The sequence below is a fragment of the Oncorhynchus gorbuscha genome, linkage group LG23 (assembly GCF_021184085.1).
Source record: "Oncorhynchus gorbuscha isolate QuinsamMale2020 ecotype Even-year linkage group LG23, OgorEven_v1.0, whole genome shotgun sequence".
In the NCBI taxonomy this organism is placed as follows: domain Eukaryota; kingdom Metazoa; phylum Chordata; class Actinopteri; order Salmoniformes; family Salmonidae; genus Oncorhynchus; species Oncorhynchus gorbuscha.
This window is the reverse complement of record NC_060195.1, coordinates 47829753-47851627: the sequence shown is the minus strand read 5'-3', so window position 1 is coordinate 47851627 and position 21875 is coordinate 47829753. Positions and strand designations below refer to the sequence as shown.

The window sequence follows — 21875 nt, the reverse complement described above, 5'->3', positions numbered from 1 at the left end:
TTCTAGATCTTGATTCTAGTCCACCTGTGGTAAATTAAATGGATTGGTAAATGATTTGGAAAGGCACACACCTGTCGAAATAAGGTCCCACAGTTGACAGTGCATGTCAGAGCAAAAACCAAGCCATGAGGTCGAAGGAATTGTCAGTAGTGCTCCGAGACAGGATTGTATCGATTGTGTTTTAGTACCCTTCTGGGGAAGGGTACCAACACATTTATGCAGCATTGAAGGTCCCCAAGAACACAGTGGCCTCCATCATTCAAATGGAAGAAGTTAAATGGAAGAAATGGAAGAAGTTTGGAACCACCAAGACTCTACCTATAGCTGGCCGCCAAGAAGGATCTTGGTGAGGGAGGTGACCAAAAATCTGATGGTCACCCAGAGCTCTAGAGTTCCTCTGTGGAGATGGGAGAACCTTCCAGAAGGACAACCATCTCTGCAGCACTCCACCAATCAGGCCTTTATGGTAGAGTGTCTAGACAGAAGCCACTCCTCAGTAAAAGGCACATGACGTAAGTTGAATGGGACAAAGTACAGAGAGATCCTCGATGAAAACCTGCTCCAGAGCGCACAGGACCTCAGACTGGGGTGAAGGTTCACCTTCCAACAGGACAACGACCATAATCACAGAGCCAAGACAACGCAGGAGTGGCTTTGGGACTAGTCTCTGAATGTCCTTGAGTGGGCCAGCCAGAGCCTGAACTTGAACCCGATCGAACATCTCTGGTGAGACCTGAAAATAGCTGTGCAGCGATGCTCCCCATCCAACTTGACAGAGCTTGAGAGGAGCAGCAGAGAAGAATGGGAGAAACTCCCCAAATACAGGTGTGCAAAGCTTGTAGGGTCATACCCAAGAAGACTCAAGGCTGTAATCGCTGACAAAGGTGCTTCAATAAAGTAAAGAGTAAAGGGCTGAATACTTACGTAAACATTGTGATATTTACATTTGACATTTTTTATAAATGAGCAAAAATGTATAAAATCCTGTTTTTGCTTTGTCCATAATGACAAATTGTGTGTAGATTGATGAGGGGAAAAAACGTTTGAATCAATTTTAGAATAGGGCAGTAACCAAACAAAAAGGGGTCAGAATACTTTCCGAAGGCACTGTAGCCTACCAAGCTACCAACTACTTCACACTGGAAGAAGTCAAGCTACACTAAAGCTATCCATATGAAGAAGATAGATTCCTTAACTAAAGTTACTTTGAAAAAGTATTACTTTGTGAAAAACGATCTTATGTCAATTTGAAATGTCATAGAATACAAAATTACAAGAACAGATCACTTTGGGGTCATATGTTAACAGAATGTGTCATTTAGCCTTAAACACAAAAACAATGTTTCAAGTGAGATTTAGGCAGGACAGATGCCAAACAAGAAAGGAAATGATTGCCTACTTCACTCATATTTATTTTATTTTTTCAAAAAAAGTAGCGCAGTTCCAGTAGTTAGTTACATCGTTACATGTAGTTCACTACTCCCCAACACTGCAAATACACACTCCCAACCCTGCCATCTTCGTCAAGCACACACACACACACACACACACACACACACACACACACACACACACACACACACACACACACACACACACACACACACACACACACACACACACACACACACACACACACACACACACACACACACACACACACACACACACACACACACACCTCCTCATGGTACCGTCTCTCCTCCTCTTCCACTTCTCTTTGCGCTCTCTCCCACTCCTGTTTCAGCTTCTCCTGCTCACGCTGGTACTTCTCCTGTTGTCGTTGGCAACGAGAGACAGCATACATTCATCAGCCACGACAACGAGAGATTTGAGACAAACAAAAGTAAAGTGGTAGGTCAAACATACAGTATAACGCAAACGTCAAGCAACCCGAAGGTTGCATGTTTCAATCTCACCACAGACAACTTTGTAACTACTTAGCATGTTAGCTAACCCTCTCTTGGTCCGACAATCAGCCTTGCAGCTCTGCTGCGGAAGGCCGACATCGGCGGATGAGGCGGATTGAGACACAGCCTATGCAACATATATCTCTGTTTAAACAGACAGATCTGAATGGGAATGTGTTTATTATGCTAATTAGAGTTCCATGGGGGCACGGACATTGACTGTACAGTAAGAATTGTTATGTCACCCTTTATACACCATTTGTAGATTACGACACACGGTTATAGATCATTTGTGAAACATTTATGTATTGCTTATGAAGCCTTTATGTATACTGAACGAAAATGTAAAGTGTTGGTCCCATGTTTCATGAACTGAAAGGGGTTTTACAATCCTGTTTTAGTGAGCATTTCTTCTTTGCCAAGATAATCCATCCACCTGACAGGTGTGGCATATCAAGAAGCTGATTAAACAGCATGCTCATTACACAGGTGCAACTTGTGCTGGGGACAATAAAAGGCCACTCTAAAATGCGCAGTTTTGTCACAACACAACCCCACAGATGTCTAAAGTTTTGCGGGAGCGTGCAATTGGCATGCTGACTGCAGGAATGTCCACCAGAGCTGTTGCCAGATAATTGAATGTTAATTTCTCTACCCTAAGCCGCCTCTAACGTTGTTTTAGAAATTTTGGCAGTGAGTACAACCGGCCTCACAACCGCAGACCACCGGTAACCAAGCCAGCCCAGGACATCCACGTCAGGCTCCTTCACCTGCGGGATCGTCTGAAACCAGCCACTCGGACAGCTGATGAAACTGTGGGTTTGCACAACTGAAGAATTTCTGCATAAACTGTCAAAAAACGTCTCAGGGAAGCTCATCTGCGTGCTTGTCGTCCTCACCAGAGTCTTCACTGGACTGCAGTTCAGCGTCCTAACTGACTTCAGTGGGCAAATGCTCACCTTCGATAGCCACTGGAACGTTGGAGAAGTGTGCACTTCACAGATGAATCCCGATTTCAACTGTACCGGGCAGATGGCAGACAGCGTGTACAGTGTTGTGTGGGGGCGAACAGTTTGCTGAACGGTGTGAACAGAGTGCCCCATGCTGGCGGTGGGGTTATGGTATGGGCAGGCATAAGCTACGGACAACAAACACAATTGCATTTTATCTGTGCAATTTGAATGCACAGAGACACCGTGACGAGATCCTGAGGCCCATTGTTGTGCCATTCATCTGACGCCATCACGTCATGTTTCAGCAAGATAATGTACAGCCCCCATGTCGCAAGCATCTGTGCACAATTCCCGTAAGCTGAACATTTCCCAGTTCTTCCATGGCCTGCATACTCACCAGACATGTCACCCATTAAGCATGTTCGGGATGCTCCGGACCGACGTGTACGACAGCGTGCCATTGATGAGGAGGGATAACACTCCACAGGCCATAATCAACAGCGTGATCAACTCTATGTGAAGGAGATGTGTTGAGCTACACGAGGTAAATGGAGGTCACACCAGATACTGACTGGATTTCTGATCCACACCTTCTTTTTAAGGTATCTGTGACCAACATATGCATATCTGTCATGCAAAATCAATAGATTAGGGCCTAATGAATTTAATTCAATAGTGATTTCCTTATATAAATGATAACTCGGTAAAATCTTTAAAATGGCTGCATGTGACGTTTATATTTTTGTTCAGTGTGATATAAAGCCTTTATCAGTTGTACTTCGTTGAAAGTGGGACTGAAAGACCTCCACAACAGATGGTGTGAAATATAGAAGACTCAACTTCAGACTCATTTTGAAATATGAAAACACCGGCCCAACTTTGATTTTGAGGGGAACTATACATTCACATTGGATTTCGTCTCAATACATAACTCAGTTCAGGTCTGTAGGAAGCACCATTGAGAAAAAAGAAAAATGTGACCGGAAAAAAGTGGGCAGACACAAACATAGCAAGCACGATGAAATGTGTAAAGATGAGAGAAAATACCAACCAGCAAAAAGCTGCCAACCAAAGCAATAGACACACCATACAATGACAAGGGTGTTTAGGGGTCAAAGGTGACAAGGGTGACAAGGGTTCATGCATCAGCCAAGCAAACCCTGTGGGTGGATATCAATAGGCTAAATGGCTTTCTTTCCTCATCTCCTCCCTTTCTTCTGTACAGATCCGAGAATATGGTGAGGATGTGAGGAAGGTTAATTTGGAGAATTGAGACACATCCTATGATGGGTGGATAGAGGAGGAGTGTGAGGTTGACTGGCGACAGATTTGAGGATCTGGTGAGTGAATGTGAGATGCAGGATGTGCCATAGCACACAGTGTTTATTGTGCAATGCTGCTCACGTGTGGCCACTGTCTGCACAGCAGTGAGCAGCAGATTGGGGTTCGACTTCAGATTCAGAGCAGGCAGATGCCTAAGCAATATTGTGGTTCATTTAAATGTGGCTGCAAGCTAATAGAAAGCACCCGCTTTGGGTAAATGTAACTGGGGCTGAAGACCCTATATTCAGTAAACAGCAGGCTTACTCAGGCCTAGCTTTTGCTAACGTCAATAAAGCATCAGCTTTCGTTAACATATGTTTTTGCAGAATGCTAACTCAGGCCTAGCTTTTGTTAACATATTTAGGCAGCATTTTAACTCAGGCCTAGCTTTAGCATGCTAAGTCAGGCTTAGCGTTTCTGTCTTTAGTAGCACAACTCAGGCTACCTGAAGCATGCGCTCCTGCTCTTGCTGCCATCTTTCCTGACGCTTTCGTTCCTCATCTGGGTCCCAAGCCCAGCGGTCACCCCGCTTAGCCTGAATCACTACCGGGGATGACACCTGAGTGACCTGATAGGACCCATCCGGGGCTCACACACACACGCACACACACACGCACACGCACACACACACACACACACACACACACACACACACACACACACACACACACACACACACACACACACACACACACACACACACACACACACACACACACACACACACAAGCATGCATACATACGCCAGCCCACAAACCGAAGTACACACACATCCACAAATAGGGAAGAGAGGAGACAGACAGTTGATCTACCACAGCACCATTTCCATGCCAGCCAAAGGAGTCCTACTAAGGAGAGAGAAAAGAAAGATGAGGGGATGAAGGGAAAAGGAGAAAAGCAATGCTGGGCACTCTGTACATCATCCTCATTTAATAGGTTGAGCCAATGAAGAATGACCAATCAATCATTGGGGTCTTAGGGAGGTCCGAAATATATGACAAAAACAACAAAAGGATTGTGCTCAGTCAGCACAAAACAGAAGATTACTCTCTGACATGGAGTGAAAAGGGGAGCCACCTAAACTTGCCCAATAAGAAACGTGTGGCCTAATGAACACATTTTGGCTCAACCGGATGAGAAACATTTTTTTAAAACCTTCAGAACTCAACCAGGAAAGACTATAGCGGCCGTCACAATCTACTTACCGGCACTTTACCACACTTCGGCTCTCCCCCTCTATGAAACAGAAGTAGAGTAAAAAAGGTAGACGGTTAGAAAACAAACATCTTGCCAAACACAGGAACTGATGCTGAGTTGACACGGCATTTTTTAAAAATCATCTCATTTGGTAACTACGCTGTCTTGGTGTGAACACATGGGAAAAAGCTATTTCCATCATGAATGTCATGGGGAGGAATTAGGGAATGAAGTGAAAGAAGGGCAGGGAACAAATCAAGGTGGTAAGGCATAAAGTTAAAGACCGAGTTGCTTTAAAAACCACGAGCTGTGAGGTAATTTGTTAATTACTGAGTAGCTAACAATTCCAGTTTCCATTTTGGAGATGGTCTGTGCAAAAGGGAACATTCAACAATGCTGCGCGAAGAGTTGTTCTTATACCTGTAGTGGCACGGTTGTTACACTTGTAACAATGTTGTATTAACATTGTTAATGTAGTAAAAGTACAACATTATAATACCAACTTCATGTAAAATATAATGGGATCCACTGAACACCAAATATAAAACAAAAAAACAAAAACAAACAGTAGATTGAAGAAATGGGTTTCCAATGCCGTCACCCAGCCCCTGGGGAGACACTGAGGAAACCCTACACAGTGTATGAGTATGTGAACTCCAACGGGGGGTTACAAGGCAAGCCCAACTATTCAGTGAGCAGTTTACCTGGTGGGGCGAAGAACTCCCAACGTAGGCCTAACCTAGGGTTGCCGGTTTCTGGCGGATAACTGGCACTGTTAGCCAGCTCTACATCACAAGCGAGAAGGGGGGAGGGGGAAGGAAGGAGGCAGGGGGTGAGGAGAAGAAAAGGAGGGGATAGATAGAGAGATCAAAAGCAAAAAAAATACAGAGTGCAAGTTGGAGAACCAAGGGAAACAAAAGAGTTGGGGTGTGTGATAGCAGAGTTGAAAGGGCTGTGTACAATAAAGACTATTGGAAAAAGGTCGTTTGAGGTTCATCCTCATCTGAAAACACATTTTGATTACCTGTTGTGGGAGCCTCACGTGGTGGTTTGTTTCTGACAGGTCCTGGATCAGCCAAGGCAGCAACTTCCTCTGCACTCTGAGACAATTCCAGGCTGGGCTCACTGACCTAAGATCAGAAGCAGAAAAGTCATAAACACAATGATCAAAACATGACCAGGAGGAATATTTCAAAAATATTTAGTTAGGATGTCACAGACATAAATTGTATTTATATAGCTTATGCAATACCCTATTCTACACAGTATTGAATCATGCCCACTGTACATAATGCATTTCTATCTGAAAGTTAAATGGGGCTGCACCCCCCCGGGCAAAGCTTCTGCAATCTTTGAAACATTAACGGTTCCTCCAAGAACCCCTCATCTATAACCAAATATGAACCCTTGACTAGCAATGGTTCTTTCAACTCCAGGGGTTCCTCGAAGATCTCCACGGTTCTTCGAGTCACAACTAATTCCATGGAGGAACCCTGGACTGGAGGCTTAGTAGGGGCGTGGCTTTCAGATACAGGCGAATAATATTGATAAAAGCCACCTTGTCCTAGAGAGATTTACACGGTTATCAACATTTCCAACCAGGGTAAGCATACATGAAACACTGCCCTTATTTGAAGTGTTTTTAAAATGAACGGTGGGGAAAAAAACGATTGGAACCATTTCCCTTTTGACTGCTAGGTTTTATGGGTATTATGACTCATACTGTGGTACTCTATTGAACCCCTCCCATCACAAAACATTTCAGGTTTGAACATTGACACAGAGTTTCTCGAAGACCCTTTTTAGAATCCTAAAATGTTCTTCCAGGCTCCTTTACGTCTAAGAGTGTGCTTGAGGTAAAGCAGGGCACAAATGATTGACTATTTGGAGCATTGGGGCCATTGATTGGTTGGTTGGTGATCTCACCTGTGCAGTCATTGGCTGAGCTTGCTGTGTTGCGTGCTCTGACTGAACAGGACAGGGGACTGTGGCATTCGGTCTGGTCGCTGTGGCATTCGTACACACTTCTCTTTGTTCCTTGGTAGCGCGTTGTGAGTCTTTAAACAAAACAGAGACACATGTTTAGCTGCATCAGAGCAAGGTTCTGCATCAGAGTACAGGTTCCAGACAGCGGGGGTCATAATGTGACGTTAACCACGGGAAGACCAAGTTGAATAAATTGTTTAATAACTTAAAGTGTTCATTCTCAAGACAGACAGGGAGTAATAAATGACTAGCATGAATATTGAATAGCAAAAGGATTGGATGGGTTCTAAAAAACAGCAGAAATGGTCACCACTAGGTGTCAGGGTAGCAGAGGTTAGACCGGCATTCTAGGTAACCCAGAGGAACAGACCTGTAGCTGGAGAGGGCTGTACTGCAGCCGCTGCCGTGTTAGGCTCCTCACCAAGTGGGCCTGCAGCAGACCTGCCGCCCGCCTCCACAATGCTCTCTGTGCTCTGCAGCTCCTGCAGGGACACACAAAGATAAGAAATACTCTCTTGCCGCATCCTCCACATTCCTTTTGTTGAAGTCATGACCTATCTGACTCAGTGTTGCTTTATCCTATCTATGACTGCATGCCAGACTAAGAACAACACACAGGTCTGGTTGATACGTGGCTTTTCACCAAACAGTTTTACGACGACACCTTCCTGTCCGACTCCAACTGATTGAACAACACGCCTGTTCACTTCGTTTAGATGCTGAAATCAAGTGGCCCACCTGGCGAAGAAGATGCTTATTTCTCAAAATTAGAAGGCGTTGCCAATTCCTTACACGTATCCGTCCTTCTACGCTCATTGCACATTTCAAAAACAAAGACGAGACAACTAGCGCTGACAGTCTGTGGCGCTAACAGTCTGTGGCTACAATGCTGCTAGCGGTACGTGGTCTATTCAGACCCGTGGATCCAATGACCACCCTTTTGATAACATATCTTTTTTTCAGAGAAACAAAGCAGGCTTGGCTGCAAGTACTGGAGCCTCACCGAGGGCAGTGAGGTGGGCCGGCTAGGTGGGCCGGCATCTCCTGTCACTGAAGAAGGTGGCACTGCGGTGCTTGTGCCACCCTGTGCCAAAGTTGTCATGGCTGTTAATGGGCTCGCCCTGGGGGAGGGGCTATGTGTGGGTGGGGGAGTGGCCACACATGGGGGTGTGTCGGAAGCGTCAGAGGAGGCTGTAGGCGTGGCAGTGGAAGGGTAGAACCGTACAGGGGAGGTTCTTCCGTCTCTCTCTGGAGTGGTGACCTCATCGTTTCCCATGTCGCCGTTCACTTGCAGCAAGCCGTCCACCTGAGTACACAGACTTAAGACTTAAAGAACACAAACATGCATGCACATGCATACAGCACACGCATACATACGTGGACACACATGAACACATGCACACTCCACAAAGATGCATTTCAATCTAAAAATCAAAACTAAATCCCCATTTTAGAGACACTGTGACTGCATCCTCACCCCAAAAATATCCTTCAGACAGTAACGCAAGAACAGTCAACTGGGGTGAAACATCCCAAAAACCACATTCCACAGCAATGACCGCAATATGACCAGACAGTTCTATTCCAGACCATCCAGACCAGCAGTTGCCCCATGTTGTAAATAAAACCATACCTCATGTATGTTAACTCTGGCCTATTAGCTGTTCAGCTAGCTCCTGATAACACGCTGGGACTGAATGAAAGGCTGTAATGTATGTGTGAGGAGCGCCGAGTGCTAACTCCAGACGCACAGGGGGGTTGTTGAATGGAGGGGGGACTCACTACCCACAATCCCCCCCCTCAGTCTGTGTGGCCCTCTTTGTCTGCCTGGAGACCCACTTCATATTGAGAGGGCCTACTTGTCAACTTTTTAAGTCAATACGGAACAGAACCCCCCCCCATTCAGGCGGAGGCTCCACTCGGCTCCAAATAAGACATTCCAGCCACTAAAGTGGAAAGAACTGGCTCCCCGGTTTGTCCCCGTAATAGCCGAAACCCAATCGCCATGGTTTCTGTCTGCTATTCCAATGTAAATGCCAAGATCAGGGACCATTTCATATAATACATGTTGGTGTACCCTGCGAATACTAGGCTGAACAAAACGTTCCAACTACTTCAGGGGACGTTAGTATTTGAGTATCTGTTTAGTATCGTAACACTTCAGGAAAGCTGCCCTGATTTGTCACGGGAGTGCAAAACAACCCCACGACACCCTGGTAATTTGAACCCTGGCCCACACACCATTTTATAGAAAAAATACACTAGTGATAACACTGATAAAACCCTTGCTCCATTAGCTTGCCTTTTGTGCCTCACCTTGCCTGGCTTGGGTCCCGCCAGCATCTGCGTGCCCTTGGATTGGATGTAAGGCTTGGGCGTCAGCAAAGGAATAGATTTAGGCGAGGCAGCCTGGATAGAGGGGCTTCGTTCAGGCGTGCGTGACTGAATCTGGGGGCGATGAGACTGACCCTGGGGGAACCCCACCACTTGGGCCTCGACGGTAGCGGTAAACTTGGGCGCCGGGAGCGACTGCTGCCTCAGGTACTTCAGAGGACCATTTGGATCTTCTTCCGGGGAGGTTGAGTTGGGAGAACGGAAGCTGGGGGTGAGGGGGAGACGTGTGCTGGTGGCAGTGGTGGGATCTTCAGAGACGCTCCTGTCCAGCAGCTTGGGCAGTTGCAGGCGCTCCAGCACGGCTTCACTGATGGTGAAGCGCTGGGCGTAGCGGTGGAGGACCAACGCTGCCTCCTCAGAGGTGCGGGCCGACTGGTAGGCCTCGCGGAGCTCGTTCTCACGACGTTCCCTTGGGAAGGAGGAGGACAAGGTGAGACAGGGCCATGTGACTGTTGTTGAAACATTTCTGTACATTGCTACTGATCTCCTGATGCAGTTAAAAGCAATTTTTAAAAAGCCAGGATGCGATAAGAAACAACAGGCTAGGATATAAGAAACATGAGAGTAGGTATAGGGAAATACTGTACATTGAGGCAACCAACCATATGGAAAGCAGGGTTTGACCTAAAATGGCCTTGTGACCTACTTCTCCTGCACGATCTCCCGGTAGGTCTTGATACTCTTCCTCCTCTGAGAAATGGCCCCTCCCTCGCCCGTCATCAGCTTCTCCATCATCTTCCTCTCCTCCTCCTTCTTGATCAGGTCCTGGGAGACGCTTCTCCTGCGACTCTTCCACCGGGCTAGGTCCTAACCCACAGACACGTCAGTGTATGAGTGCATGAACATGTGAGTGAGTGTGCGTAAGTGTATTAGTATGTGTGTGTGTGTGTGTGTGTGTGTGTGTGTGTGTATTTGTGTTTGTGTGTGAGTGCTTACGTCCTGCCAGTGGTCCTCTTCCTCCTTCATCATGTTGTACTGGTTGTGCATGAGCTCGTGGCGCACCTGGCTGTGGTGTGGCAAGCTGGCGTCCTCCTCACAGCGCACATCAATCATACTCACACTCCTGAGAAAAAGAAAGGAGAGGAAAGAGACGTGAGAGGGGGGAGGAGTTCTAAACAGATTTACTAGGAGAAGAGTCACGCATTCGGTATGGACAAATATGTGTTTTTATTTCCAGGCACATAAGATGTTTTCTGGAGCTCTGGAGTTGTCGTAGTTCAGCCAGGAAAGGTCGAGGTCAAACAGGCTGGATGGTCAAACGCTTCACGGATACAACTTCTATAGGTACTGAAGTGGTCCACCCAAAAGGAACCCAAAAGGAACTCATTATTACTCTGACAATACATCTCATTGCACGACCACAAATATTATACTACAGGATATTATTGTTCTGTACCCATTAGTTTGTATCATAGTGTGAACCACGCAAAACAGAAGGCACCAGAGATAATGTGAATAAAGGCAAATTATAACCACAAGTAAGCAACATGCCATCAAAAGGTCATGCAGTGAGGTCATACATTTTTGTTGTTGTTTTGGCTCTGTACTCCAGCACCTTTTGGATTTGAAATGATACAATGTCTATGAGGTTTAAAGTGCAGACTCTCAGCTTTAAAGCGGCAATATGCAACTTTTTGGGGCTACCTGGCCAAATTCACATAGAAATGTGTGTTATAGATCTGTCATCCTCATTGAAAGCAAGTCTAAGTAGCTGTAGATATGTTCTATGTGCACTATGCAGAACTAGCTCTGGCATTTTTCCTGGTTGCTAAAATTCTAATGGTTTGCCTACTTTCAGTTTATGTGAAAAAAACAAGTAAGTATAGAGTAGAGAATCATCTAAACCACTGTGAAATATATTTTCCATAACCAAAAATATTGTATTTTAAGCTGTTTGAAGGTGGTGTGCAATACTGAATGTTAAAAATGCAAAAATGAACCATAAAAACGGGAAGCATAGAAATAGCCCATATAGAACTGATCTACCACTTCTTAGACTTGCTATCAATGAGAATGACAGATCTATAAGTCATATTTCTATGTGAATTTGGCCAATAAATTTACAAATTGCATCATAAATTATTATAATTCTTTTGTCTTTTACTTTTGGTTTTGTACACCAGCATCAAACAGCTGAAAATATATATTCCCCCTTCAAGCTGATACATTCGATGGTCCTCAAAGAACTACGCTGGACTTTACGCAAACTGGAAACCACATATCCTGACGCGGAACTTATTGTAGCTGGGGATTTTAGCAGAGCAAATCTGAGGAAAACACTACCGAAGTTCTACCAACACATTGGCTGAAGTACTCGCGCGCTGGGAAAACATTGGACCACCGCTACTCAACTTTTAGAAATTCTTACAAGGCCCTCCCCCGACCTCCCTTAGGAAAATCTGATCACCCTTGCTCCACCCTTCCTATAGGCAGAAACTCAAACAGGAAGTACCCGTGCTAAGGTCTATTCAACGCTGGTCTGACCAATCGGAATCAATGCTTCAATGATTGTTTTGACCACGCGGATTGGGATATGTTCCTGGTAGCCTCTGAGAATATCATTGATGAATACACGGATACGGTGACTGAGTTAATCAGGAAGTGTTTAGGAGATTAAAAAAAAGTGTGAACCACTGCATTTAACCATGGCAAGGTGACTGGGAATATGGCCGAATACAAACAGTGTAGTTATTCCCTCCGTAAGACAATCAAACAGGCAAAACATCAGTACAGAGACAAAGTGGAGTTGCCAAGGACTGTGGGCTCTCATTCTCCATGGCTGACGTGAGTAAGGCTGCTGGCCCAGACGGCATCCCGAGCCGCGTCCTCAGAGCATGCGCAGACCAGCTGCCTGGTGTGTTTACGGACATATTCGATATCTCCCTATCCCAGTCTGCTGTCCCCACTTGCTTCAAGATGTCCACCATTGTTCCTGTCGCAAGAAAGCAAAGGTAACTGAACTAAGTGTCTATCGCCCCATACCACTCACTTCTGTCATCATGAAGTGCTTTGCGAGGCTAGTTAAGCATCATATCACCTGTACCTTACCTGACACCCTAGACCCACTTCAATTTGCTTACCTCCCCAATAGATCCACAGATGATGCAATCGTCATCGCACTGCACACCGCCCTATCCTATCTGGACAAAAGGAATACTACATAGAATACAAGAATGCTGTTCATTGACTATAGCTCAGCAATCAACACCATAGTACCCTCCAAGCTCATCATTAAGCTCGAGGCCCTGGGTCTGAACCCCGCCCTGTGCAACAGGGTCCTGGACTTCCTGATGGGCCACCCACAGGTGGTGAAGGTAGGAAACAACACCACTTTGCTGATCTTCAACAGGGACCCCACAGGTGCATGCTCAGCCCCCTCCTGTACTCCCTGTTCACCCATGACTGCGTGGCCACTCATCAAGTTTGCAGACAACACAAAAGTAGTAGGCCTGATTACCAACAATGACGAGATAGTCTACAGGGAGTACGTGAGGGCCCTGGGAGAGTGGTGCCAGGAAAATAACCTCTCCCTCAACGTCAACAAAACAAAGGAGCTGATCGTGGGCTTCAGGAAACAGCAGACGTAGCACGCCCCTATCCACATCGACAGGACCGCAGTGGAGAAGGTGGAAAGCCTCAAGTTCCTTTGCGTACACATCACTGATGATTTGAAACGGTCCACCCACACAGACAGTGTGGGGAAGAAGACGCAACAGTGCCTCTTCAACCTCAGGAGGCTGAAGAAATTTGGCTTGGCCCCTAAAACCCTCACAAACTTTACAGATGCACAATTGAGCGCATCCTGTCGGGCTGTATCACTGCCTGGAACAGCAACTGCACTGCCCGCAACCGGAGGGCTCTCCAGAGGGTGGTGAGGTCTGCTCAACTCAACACCGGGGGAAAACTACCTGCCCTCCAGGACACCTACAGCACCCGATGTCACAGGAAGGCCAAAAGGATCATCAAGGACATCATCTACCCTAGTCATGGCCTGTTCACCCCGCTATCATCCAGAAGGCGAGGTCAGTACAGGTGCATCAAAGCTGGGGCAGAGAGACTGAAAAACAGCTTTAATCTCAAGGCCATCAGACTGTTAAATAGCCACCACTAGCCGGCTCCCACCCGGTTACATAACCCTGCACCTTTGAGGCTGCTGCCCTATATGCATAGACTTGGAATCACTGGCCACTTTAATAATGTTTAAATAATGTCTACATACTGCTTTACTCTTCTCATATGTATATACTGTATTCTATTGTACGGTATTTTAGTTAAAGCCACTCCGACATTGCTCAATCTAATATTTATATCTTTCTTCATTCCATTATTTTACTTTTAGATTAGTGTGTATTGTTGTGAACTGTTAGATACTGCTGCACTGTTGGAGCATCTGCTAAATATGTGTATGTGACCAATACAATTAGATTTTATTTTATTTGAATACAATCTTTTTGGTTATGGAGTGTATATTATTACCCAGTGGTTTAGATGTTACAATGATTATCTACACTATACTTGCTTGTTCTCTCACATAAACTAAAATCAGGCTAATATCAGAATATTAGCAACCAGCAAATGGCGGAGCGATTCCTTGCATAGTGGATCTTTAATATGAGGGTATTTAAAAAAATCCATATCGATTGAACCGTATAGAAATTACAGCACTTTTTGTACAAAGTATTGGTATAAATGCACTTTGTTTTGGTTGAAACACAACCAAAACAAACAGCAAATGCATCTAACACATTTGTAGTGTCACAAGGTACATACACTGTTCAAAAAAAATAAAGGGAACACTTAAACAACACAATGTAACTCCAAGTCAATCACACTTGAAATCAAACTGTCCACTTAGGAAGCAACACTGATTGACAATACATTTCACATGCTGTTGTGCAAATGGAATAGACAGCAGGTGGAAATGATAGGCAATTAGCAAGACAACCCCAATAAAGGAGTGGTTCTGCAGGTGGTGACCAGACCACTTCTCAGTTCCTATGCTTCCTGGCTGATGTTTTGGTCACTTTTGAATGCTGGCGGTGCTTTCACTCTAGTGGTAGCATGAGACGGAGTCTACAACCCACACAAGTGGCTCAGGTAGTGCAGCTCATCCAGGATGGCACATCAATGCGAGCTATGGCAAGAAGGTTTGCTGTGTCTGTCAGCGTAGTGTCCAGAGCATGGAGGCGCTACCAGGAGACGCGGAGGAGGCCGTAGGAGGGAAACAACCCAGCAACAGGACCGCTACCTCCGCCTTTGTGCAAGGAGGAGCACTGCCAGAACCCTGCAAAATGACCTCCAGCAGGCCACAAATGTGCATGTGTCTGCTCAAACGGTCAGAAACAGACTCCATGAGGGTGGTATGAGGGCCCGACGTCCACAGATGGGGGTTGTGCTTACAGCCCAACACCGTGCAGGACGTTTGGCATTTGCCAGAGAACTGGCACCCTGTGCTCTTCACAGATGAAAGCAGGTTCACACTGAGCACGTGACAGATGTGACTGGAGTCTGGAGATGCCGTGGAGAACGTTCTGCTGCCTGCAACATCCTCCAGCATGACCGGTTTGGCGGTGGGTCAGTCATGGTGTAGGGTGGTATTTCTTTAGGGGGCCGCACAGCCCTCCATGTGCTCGCAAGAGGTAGCCTGACTGCCATTAGGTACCGAGATGAGCTCCTCAGACGCCTTGTGAGACCATATGCTGGTGCGGTTGGCCCTGGGTTCCTCCTAATGCAAGACAATGCTAGACACTCCAGCCACATGAGATGTCAGCAGTTCCTGCAAGAGGAAGGCATTGATGCTATGGACTGGCCCGCCCGTTCCCCAGACCTGAATCAAATTGAGCACATCTGGGACATCATGTCTTGCTCCATCCACCAACGCCACGTTGCACCACAGACTGTCCAGGAGTTATTGTCGTTCTTTTAACGCAACGTAACGTAAACAACACTACTAGCTAGCCAGCTAGCCCCCGAATAGCAGCACTGTCGAAACTATTACACTCAACGGAACGACTTGATTAGTGTAGTGTCAACAACGCACCCACTGCCAGCTAGCCTACTTCAGCAGTACTGTATCATTTTAATAATTTTAGTCAATAAGATTCTTGCTACGTAAGCTTAACTTTCTGAACATTCGAGACGTGTAGTCCACTTGTCATTCCAATCGCCTTTGCATTAGCATAGCCTCTTCTGTAGTCTGTCAACTATGTGTCTGTCTATCCCTGTTCTCTCCTCTCTGCACAGACCATACAAACGCTCCACACCGCGTGGCCGCGGCCACCCTAATCTGGTGGTCCCAGCGCGCACGACCCACGTGGAGCTCCAGGTCTCCGGTAGCCTCTGGAACTGCCGATCTGCGGCCAACAAGGCAGAGTTCATCTCAGCCTATGCCTCCCTCCAGTCCCTCGACTTCTTGGCACTGACGGAAACATGGATCACCACAGACAACACTGCTACTCCTACTGCTCTCTCTTCGTCCGCCCACGTGTTCTCGCACACCCCGAGAGCTTCTGGTCAGCGGGGTGGTGGCACCGGGATCCTCATCTCTCCCAAGTGGTCATTCTCTCTTTCTCCCCTTACCCATCTGTCTATCGCCTCCTTTGAATTCCATGCTGTCACAGTTACCAGCCCTTTCAAGCTTAACATCCTTATCATTTATCGCCCTCCAGGTTCCCTCGGAGAGTTCATCAATGAGCTTGATGCCTTGATAAGCTCCTTTCCTGAGGACGGCTCACCTCTCACAGTTCTGGGCGACTTTAATCTCCCCACGTCTACCTTTGACTCATTCCTCTCTGCCTCCTTCTTTCCACTCCTCCTCTTTTGACCTCACCCTCTCACCTTCCCCCCCTACTCACAAGGCAGGCAATACGCTCGACCTCATCTTTACTAGATGCTGTTCTTCCACTAACCTCATTGCAACTCCCCTCCAAGTCTCCGACCACTACCTTGTATCCTTTTCCCTCTCGCTCTCATCCAACACCTCCCACACTGCCCCTACTCGGATGGCATCGCGCCGTCCCAACCTTCGCTCTCTCTCCCCCGCTACTCTCTCCTCTTCCATCCTATCATCTCTTCCCTCTGCTCAAACCTTCTCCAACCTATCTCCTGATTCTGCCTCCTCAACCCTCCTCTCCTCCCTCTCTGCATCCTTTGATTCTCTATGTCCCCTATCCTCCAGGCTGGCTCGGTCCTCCCCTCCCGCTCCGTGGCTCGATGACTCATTGCGAGCTCACAGAACAGGGCTCCGGGCAGCCGAGCGGAAATGGAGGAAAACTCGCCTCCCTGCGGACCTGGCATCCTTTCACTCCCTCCTCTCTACATTTTCCTCCTCTGTCTCTGCTGCTAAAGCCACTTTCTACCACTCTAAATTCCAAGCATCTGCCTCTAACCCTAGGAAGCTGTTTGCCACCTTCTCCTCCCTCCTGAATCCCCCCCCCCCCCCTCTCTGCAGATGACTTCGTCAACCATTTTGAAAAGAAGGTCGACGACATCCGATCCTCGTTTGCTAAGTCAAACGACACCGCTGGTTCTGCTCACACTGCCCTACCCTGTGCTCTGACCTCTTTCTCCCCTCTCTCTCCAGATGAAATCTCGCGTCTTGTGACGGCCGGCCGCCCAACAACCTGCCCGCTTGACCCTATCCCCTCCTCTCTTCTCCAGACCATTTCCGGAGACCTTCTCCCTTACCTCACCTCGCTCATCAACTCATCCCTGACCGCTGGCTACGTCCCTTCCGTCTTCAAGAGAGCGAGAGTTGCACCCCTTCTGAAAAAACCTACACTCGATCCCTCCGATGTCAACAATTACAGACCAGTATCCCTTCTTTCTTTTCTCTCCAAAACTCTTGAACGTGCCGTCCTTGGCCAGCTCTCCCGCTATCTCTCTCTGAATGACCTTCTTGATCCAAATCAGTCAGGTTTCAAGACTAGTCATTCAACTGAGACTGCTCTCCTCTGTATCACGGAGGCGCTCCGCACTGCTAAAGCTAACTCTCTCTCCTCTGCTCTCATCCTTCTAGATCTATCGGCTGCCTTCGATACTGTGAACCATCAGATCCTCCTCTCCACCCTCTCCGAGTTGGGCATCTCCGGCGCGGCCCACGCTTGGATTGCGTCCTACCTGACAGGTCGCTCCTACCAGGTGGCGTGGCGAGAATCTGTCTCCTCACCACGCGCTCTCACCACTGGTATCCCCCAGGGCTCTGTTCTAGGCCCTCTCCTATTCTCGCTATACACCAAGTCACTTGGCTCTGTCATAACCTCACATGGTCTCTCCTATCATTGCTATGCAGACGACACACAATTAATCTTCTCCTTTCCCCCTTCTGATGACCAGGTGGCGAATCGCATCTCTGCATGTCTGGCAGACATATCAGTGTGGATGACGGATCACCACCTCAAGCTGAACCTCGGCAAGACGGAGCTGCTCTTCCTCCCGGGGAAGGACTGCCCGTTCCATGATCTCGCCATCACGGTTGACAACTCCATTGTGTCCTCCTCCCAGAGCGCTAAGAACCTTGGCGTGATCCTGGACAACACCCTGTCGTTCTCAACCAACATCAAGGCGGTGGCCCGTTCCTGTAGGTTCATGCTCTACAACATCCGCAGAGTACGACCCTGCCTCACACAGGAAGCGGCGCAGGTCCTAATCCAGGCACTTGTCATCTCCCGTCTGGATTACTGCAACTCGCTGTTGGCTGGGCTCCCTGCCTGTGCCATTAAACCCCTTCAACTCATCCAGAACGCCGCAGCCCGTCTGGTGTTCAACCTTCCCAAGTTCTCTCACGTCACCCCGCTCCTCCGTTCTCTCCACTGGCTTCCAGTTGAAGCTCGCATCCGCTACAAGACCATGGTGCTTGCCTACGGAGCTGTGAGAGGAACGGCACCTCAGTACCTCCAGGCTCTGATCAGGCCCTACACCCAAACAAGGGCACTGCGTTCATCCACCTCTGGCCTGCTCGCCTCCCTACCACTGAGGAAGTACAGCTCCCGCTCAGCCCAGTCAAAACTGTTCGCTGCTCTGGCCCCCCAATGGTGGAACAAACCCCCTCACGACGCCAGGACAGCGGAGTCAATCACCACCTTCCGGAGACACCTGAAACCCCACCTCTTTAAGGAATACCTAGGATAGGATAAGTATCCCTCTCACCCCCCCCCCTTTAAGATTTAGATGCACTATTGTAAAGTGACTGTTCCACTCGATGTCATAAGGTGAATGCACCAATTTGTAAGTCGCTCTGGATAAGAGCGTCTGCTAAATGACTTAAATGTAAATGTAAATGAGTTGGCAGATGCTTTAGTCCAGGTATGGGAGGAGATCCCTCAAGAGACCATCCGCCACCTCATCAGGAGCATGCCCAGGCGTTGTAGGGAGGTCATACAGGCACGTGGAGGCCACACACACTACTGAGCCTCATTTTGACTTGTTTTAAGGACATTACATCAAAGTTGGATCAGCCTGTAGTGTGGTTTTCCACTTTAATTTTGAGTGTGACTCCAAATCCAGACCTCCATGGGTTGATACATTTCTGTGTGATTTTGTTGTCAGCACATTCAACTATGTAAAGAAAAAAGTATTTAATAAGAATATTTCATTCATTCAGATCTAGGATGTGTTATTTTAGTGTTCCCTTTATTTTTTTGAGCAGCGTATATAGTCTTTGCGAATATGGGACCAAATACCTAAATTTACTACTTTAATACTTTACTACTTTAATGCACATAAGTGAATTTGTCCCAATACTTTTGGTCCCCTAAAATGGGGGAGCTATGTACAAAAAGTGCAGTGATTTCATTGTATCATTTCAAATCCAAAGTCCTGGATAGAGAGACAAAACAACAACAAAAATGTTCACTGCCCCAATACTATTGGTGCTCATTGTATACACAGTATAGAAGCCTATCTATTTATTTTTATTTTTTATTTTACAAGGCAAGTCAGTTAAGAACAAATTCTTATTTTCAATGACGGCCTAGGAACAGTGGGTTAACTGCCTGTTCAGGGGCAGAACGACAGATTTTGTACCTTGTCAGCTCGGGGATTTGAACTTGCAACCTTTCGGTTACTCGTCCAATGCTCTAACCACAGAATAGGACAGAGCATCAAAGTCATACTCTGCAAGTATTTGACCCAGGTCTTATTTTGAGAACCACAGTGACAGCCTCATACAGTGGCGTTACAGTGATGGTCCATGTCCTTATGTGTGAGTGTATGCGACATGCATCATATGGTGAGCTCTCTCGTCTCTCTAGACATCCATGTTGCCTCCCACCATTTCCTAATGTTCCCGCTTCACACGTCTGTACGTAACAGTACGTCAGTTTGGCATAGAGGACCTAAGTCCTCTGCCTAGGTCACTTCCTTACCCACTTGAATAAAATACAAAATAGTAACTAGCAGGATGGAGATCAAGGAGGTTGTTTTTAGCAAGTGCATTTCACAAGTGGCTCGTTTGTGTCTGCAAACTTTGGTTTCAAATCACAATGTTCTGGCATGTCTGCTTTGTGATTTTTTTGGGGGAGAGTTGTGTGTCTGAAGTTGTCTGTCTTTTTTTTTTACCCTTAGCGAAGTCTCCAAAGGAGTCCATCACTGAAAACGGACCCTAGTCACTGCTGTTGCCTAGGGTCGGGTTTGCGAGACTATGAGCTCTCCACAAGACACAGGAGAGCGATAGAGGCACATCCCATTCCACATTAGACCCTTGAAGGATAGAAGAGACAAAGTGACTCGGTGAGGCACGTCTCGAGTTCCAACGCTTGCTTTTGTGTGTGCGAGCGTGAGGCACGCAGATAACCCGAAGCTGGTTAAAAACACATTTGAAAGGCAACCGCTAGTCCCGCTCCACTTCTCGTATATATCTGAACGGATCGGATGGGTGCAATATGGTTACAAGTCCAGTAAAGGTCAGAGTTTCCACCATATTGCTTAAACCTATCAGCTCCTTACAGATCTACTAGAAATGTCTAGAGGCTGTGCTCTAGGGATCTGTGCATACTAAGCAGGTGTGGTTTAGCAGGGCAGGCATGTGTTTCCGATGGGTAACAAAGAACCACTTACTCTGGGTCATCTGATACACTATCAGCTCTGTGACTGAATCTACAAAAGCAGAGACATGGAGAGAGAGCACAAACACCAATGAACAAACACACAATTACAACACAATGCAATATATACAGACACGAGCCCACAACTACACAATGCAATATATACAGACATGAGAATAGTATAACAAAAAAAAGTGTGATGGAATATAGGGGGCGTGTTAAAAACACCTCTAAATGGCAATACATTTAAGACAACATGATCTGCTGATCCAAGTTAATAACAAGTGTCCATTTGAACACAAGGTGGCGCTCTAGTCCAAAATACAGCCAGCTGAGTACTTGGGAGAAAAACCACTGAATTCACTGCACTAATATAGGCCTCTACAGCATATTGTGTGGCGCAGATGGAAATGATCTCATGGCGCAGTCTAAAACAAAACTATCAATCAAAGCATGCATCTTTTATTAGCCTGCTCATAACCCATCTTCAAAGCTGGGGTTCGTCAACTTTTGCGACCACGATACCCAAATAGGCGGTTTGGGCTAACCGGGTTTGGGATTAAGTTCTAGGGTCACAGAGAGCTTTTAAAGCTGGATTTCTGATGTTGGGAAGGGTGTGAGTGAAAATGTGGCTTGTGGTCCTATTAAGACTGGCCACAAGAAAGCAGGAGACCCAGTGAAGAGAGGTCTTATGAAATGGAAAGCAAATATATTGTTTAATGGGCTGTATGTATTTGTCATGTCTGCCATACAGAGAGCGAAAATACATTTTCTACTACTACCAGTGTCGTTTTTGAGGGAGTTGCTTCAAACAGTGTGTTTTGGAAAAGGTCAATGTCAAAGGTCATCATGCAAGGTTATTAAAAGGTCACATCTATGACAGGTCACCGTCTTGCTCACATGCTCAAAAATATAAAAACCCGAATGAACAAATCAAATACTAAAAAGAAAGTATTAGCTTCCATGCATCCAAAAGCAACACACTTCATTCAGACTTTAAACTCTTTCCTTAGCCTGCTCGGGTCAAAGCAGCTGAAATGATCTAATTCTGCCACTTGCGAAAGGTCATG

At 46.7% G+C, this 21875-nt stretch overlaps 1 protein-coding gene across 1 annotated transcript in view; it reads right to left on the bottom strand.

Moving 5' to 3' along the window:
• The window catches only part of LOC124010682 (LIM and calponin homology domains-containing protein 1-like), a 168181-nt gene that overhangs the window by 6823 nt on the left and 139483 nt on the right, over nt 1-21875 (bottom strand). Inside the window, exons 11-23 of the mRNA XM_046323341.1 lie at nt 20819-20857; nt 10700-10826; nt 10410-10570; nt 9686-10172; nt 8373-8675; nt 7740-7851; nt 7310-7440; nt 6408-6513; nt 6088-6168; nt 5392-5422; nt 5007-5034; nt 4632-4745; nt 1682-1774 (exon numbers count right to left, since the gene is read on the bottom strand). Coding sequence (XP_046179297.1) covers nt 1682-1774; nt 4632-4745; nt 5007-5034; nt 5392-5422; nt 6088-6168; nt 6408-6513; nt 7310-7440; nt 7740-7851; nt 8373-8675; nt 9686-10172; nt 10410-10570; nt 10700-10826; nt 20819-20857 — 1813 coding nt within the window. The remainder of the gene's footprint in view (nt 1-1681; nt 1775-4631; nt 4746-5006; nt 5035-5391; nt 5423-6087; nt 6169-6407; nt 6514-7309; nt 7441-7739; nt 7852-8372; nt 8676-9685; nt 10173-10409; nt 10571-10699; nt 10827-20818; nt 20858-21875) is intronic.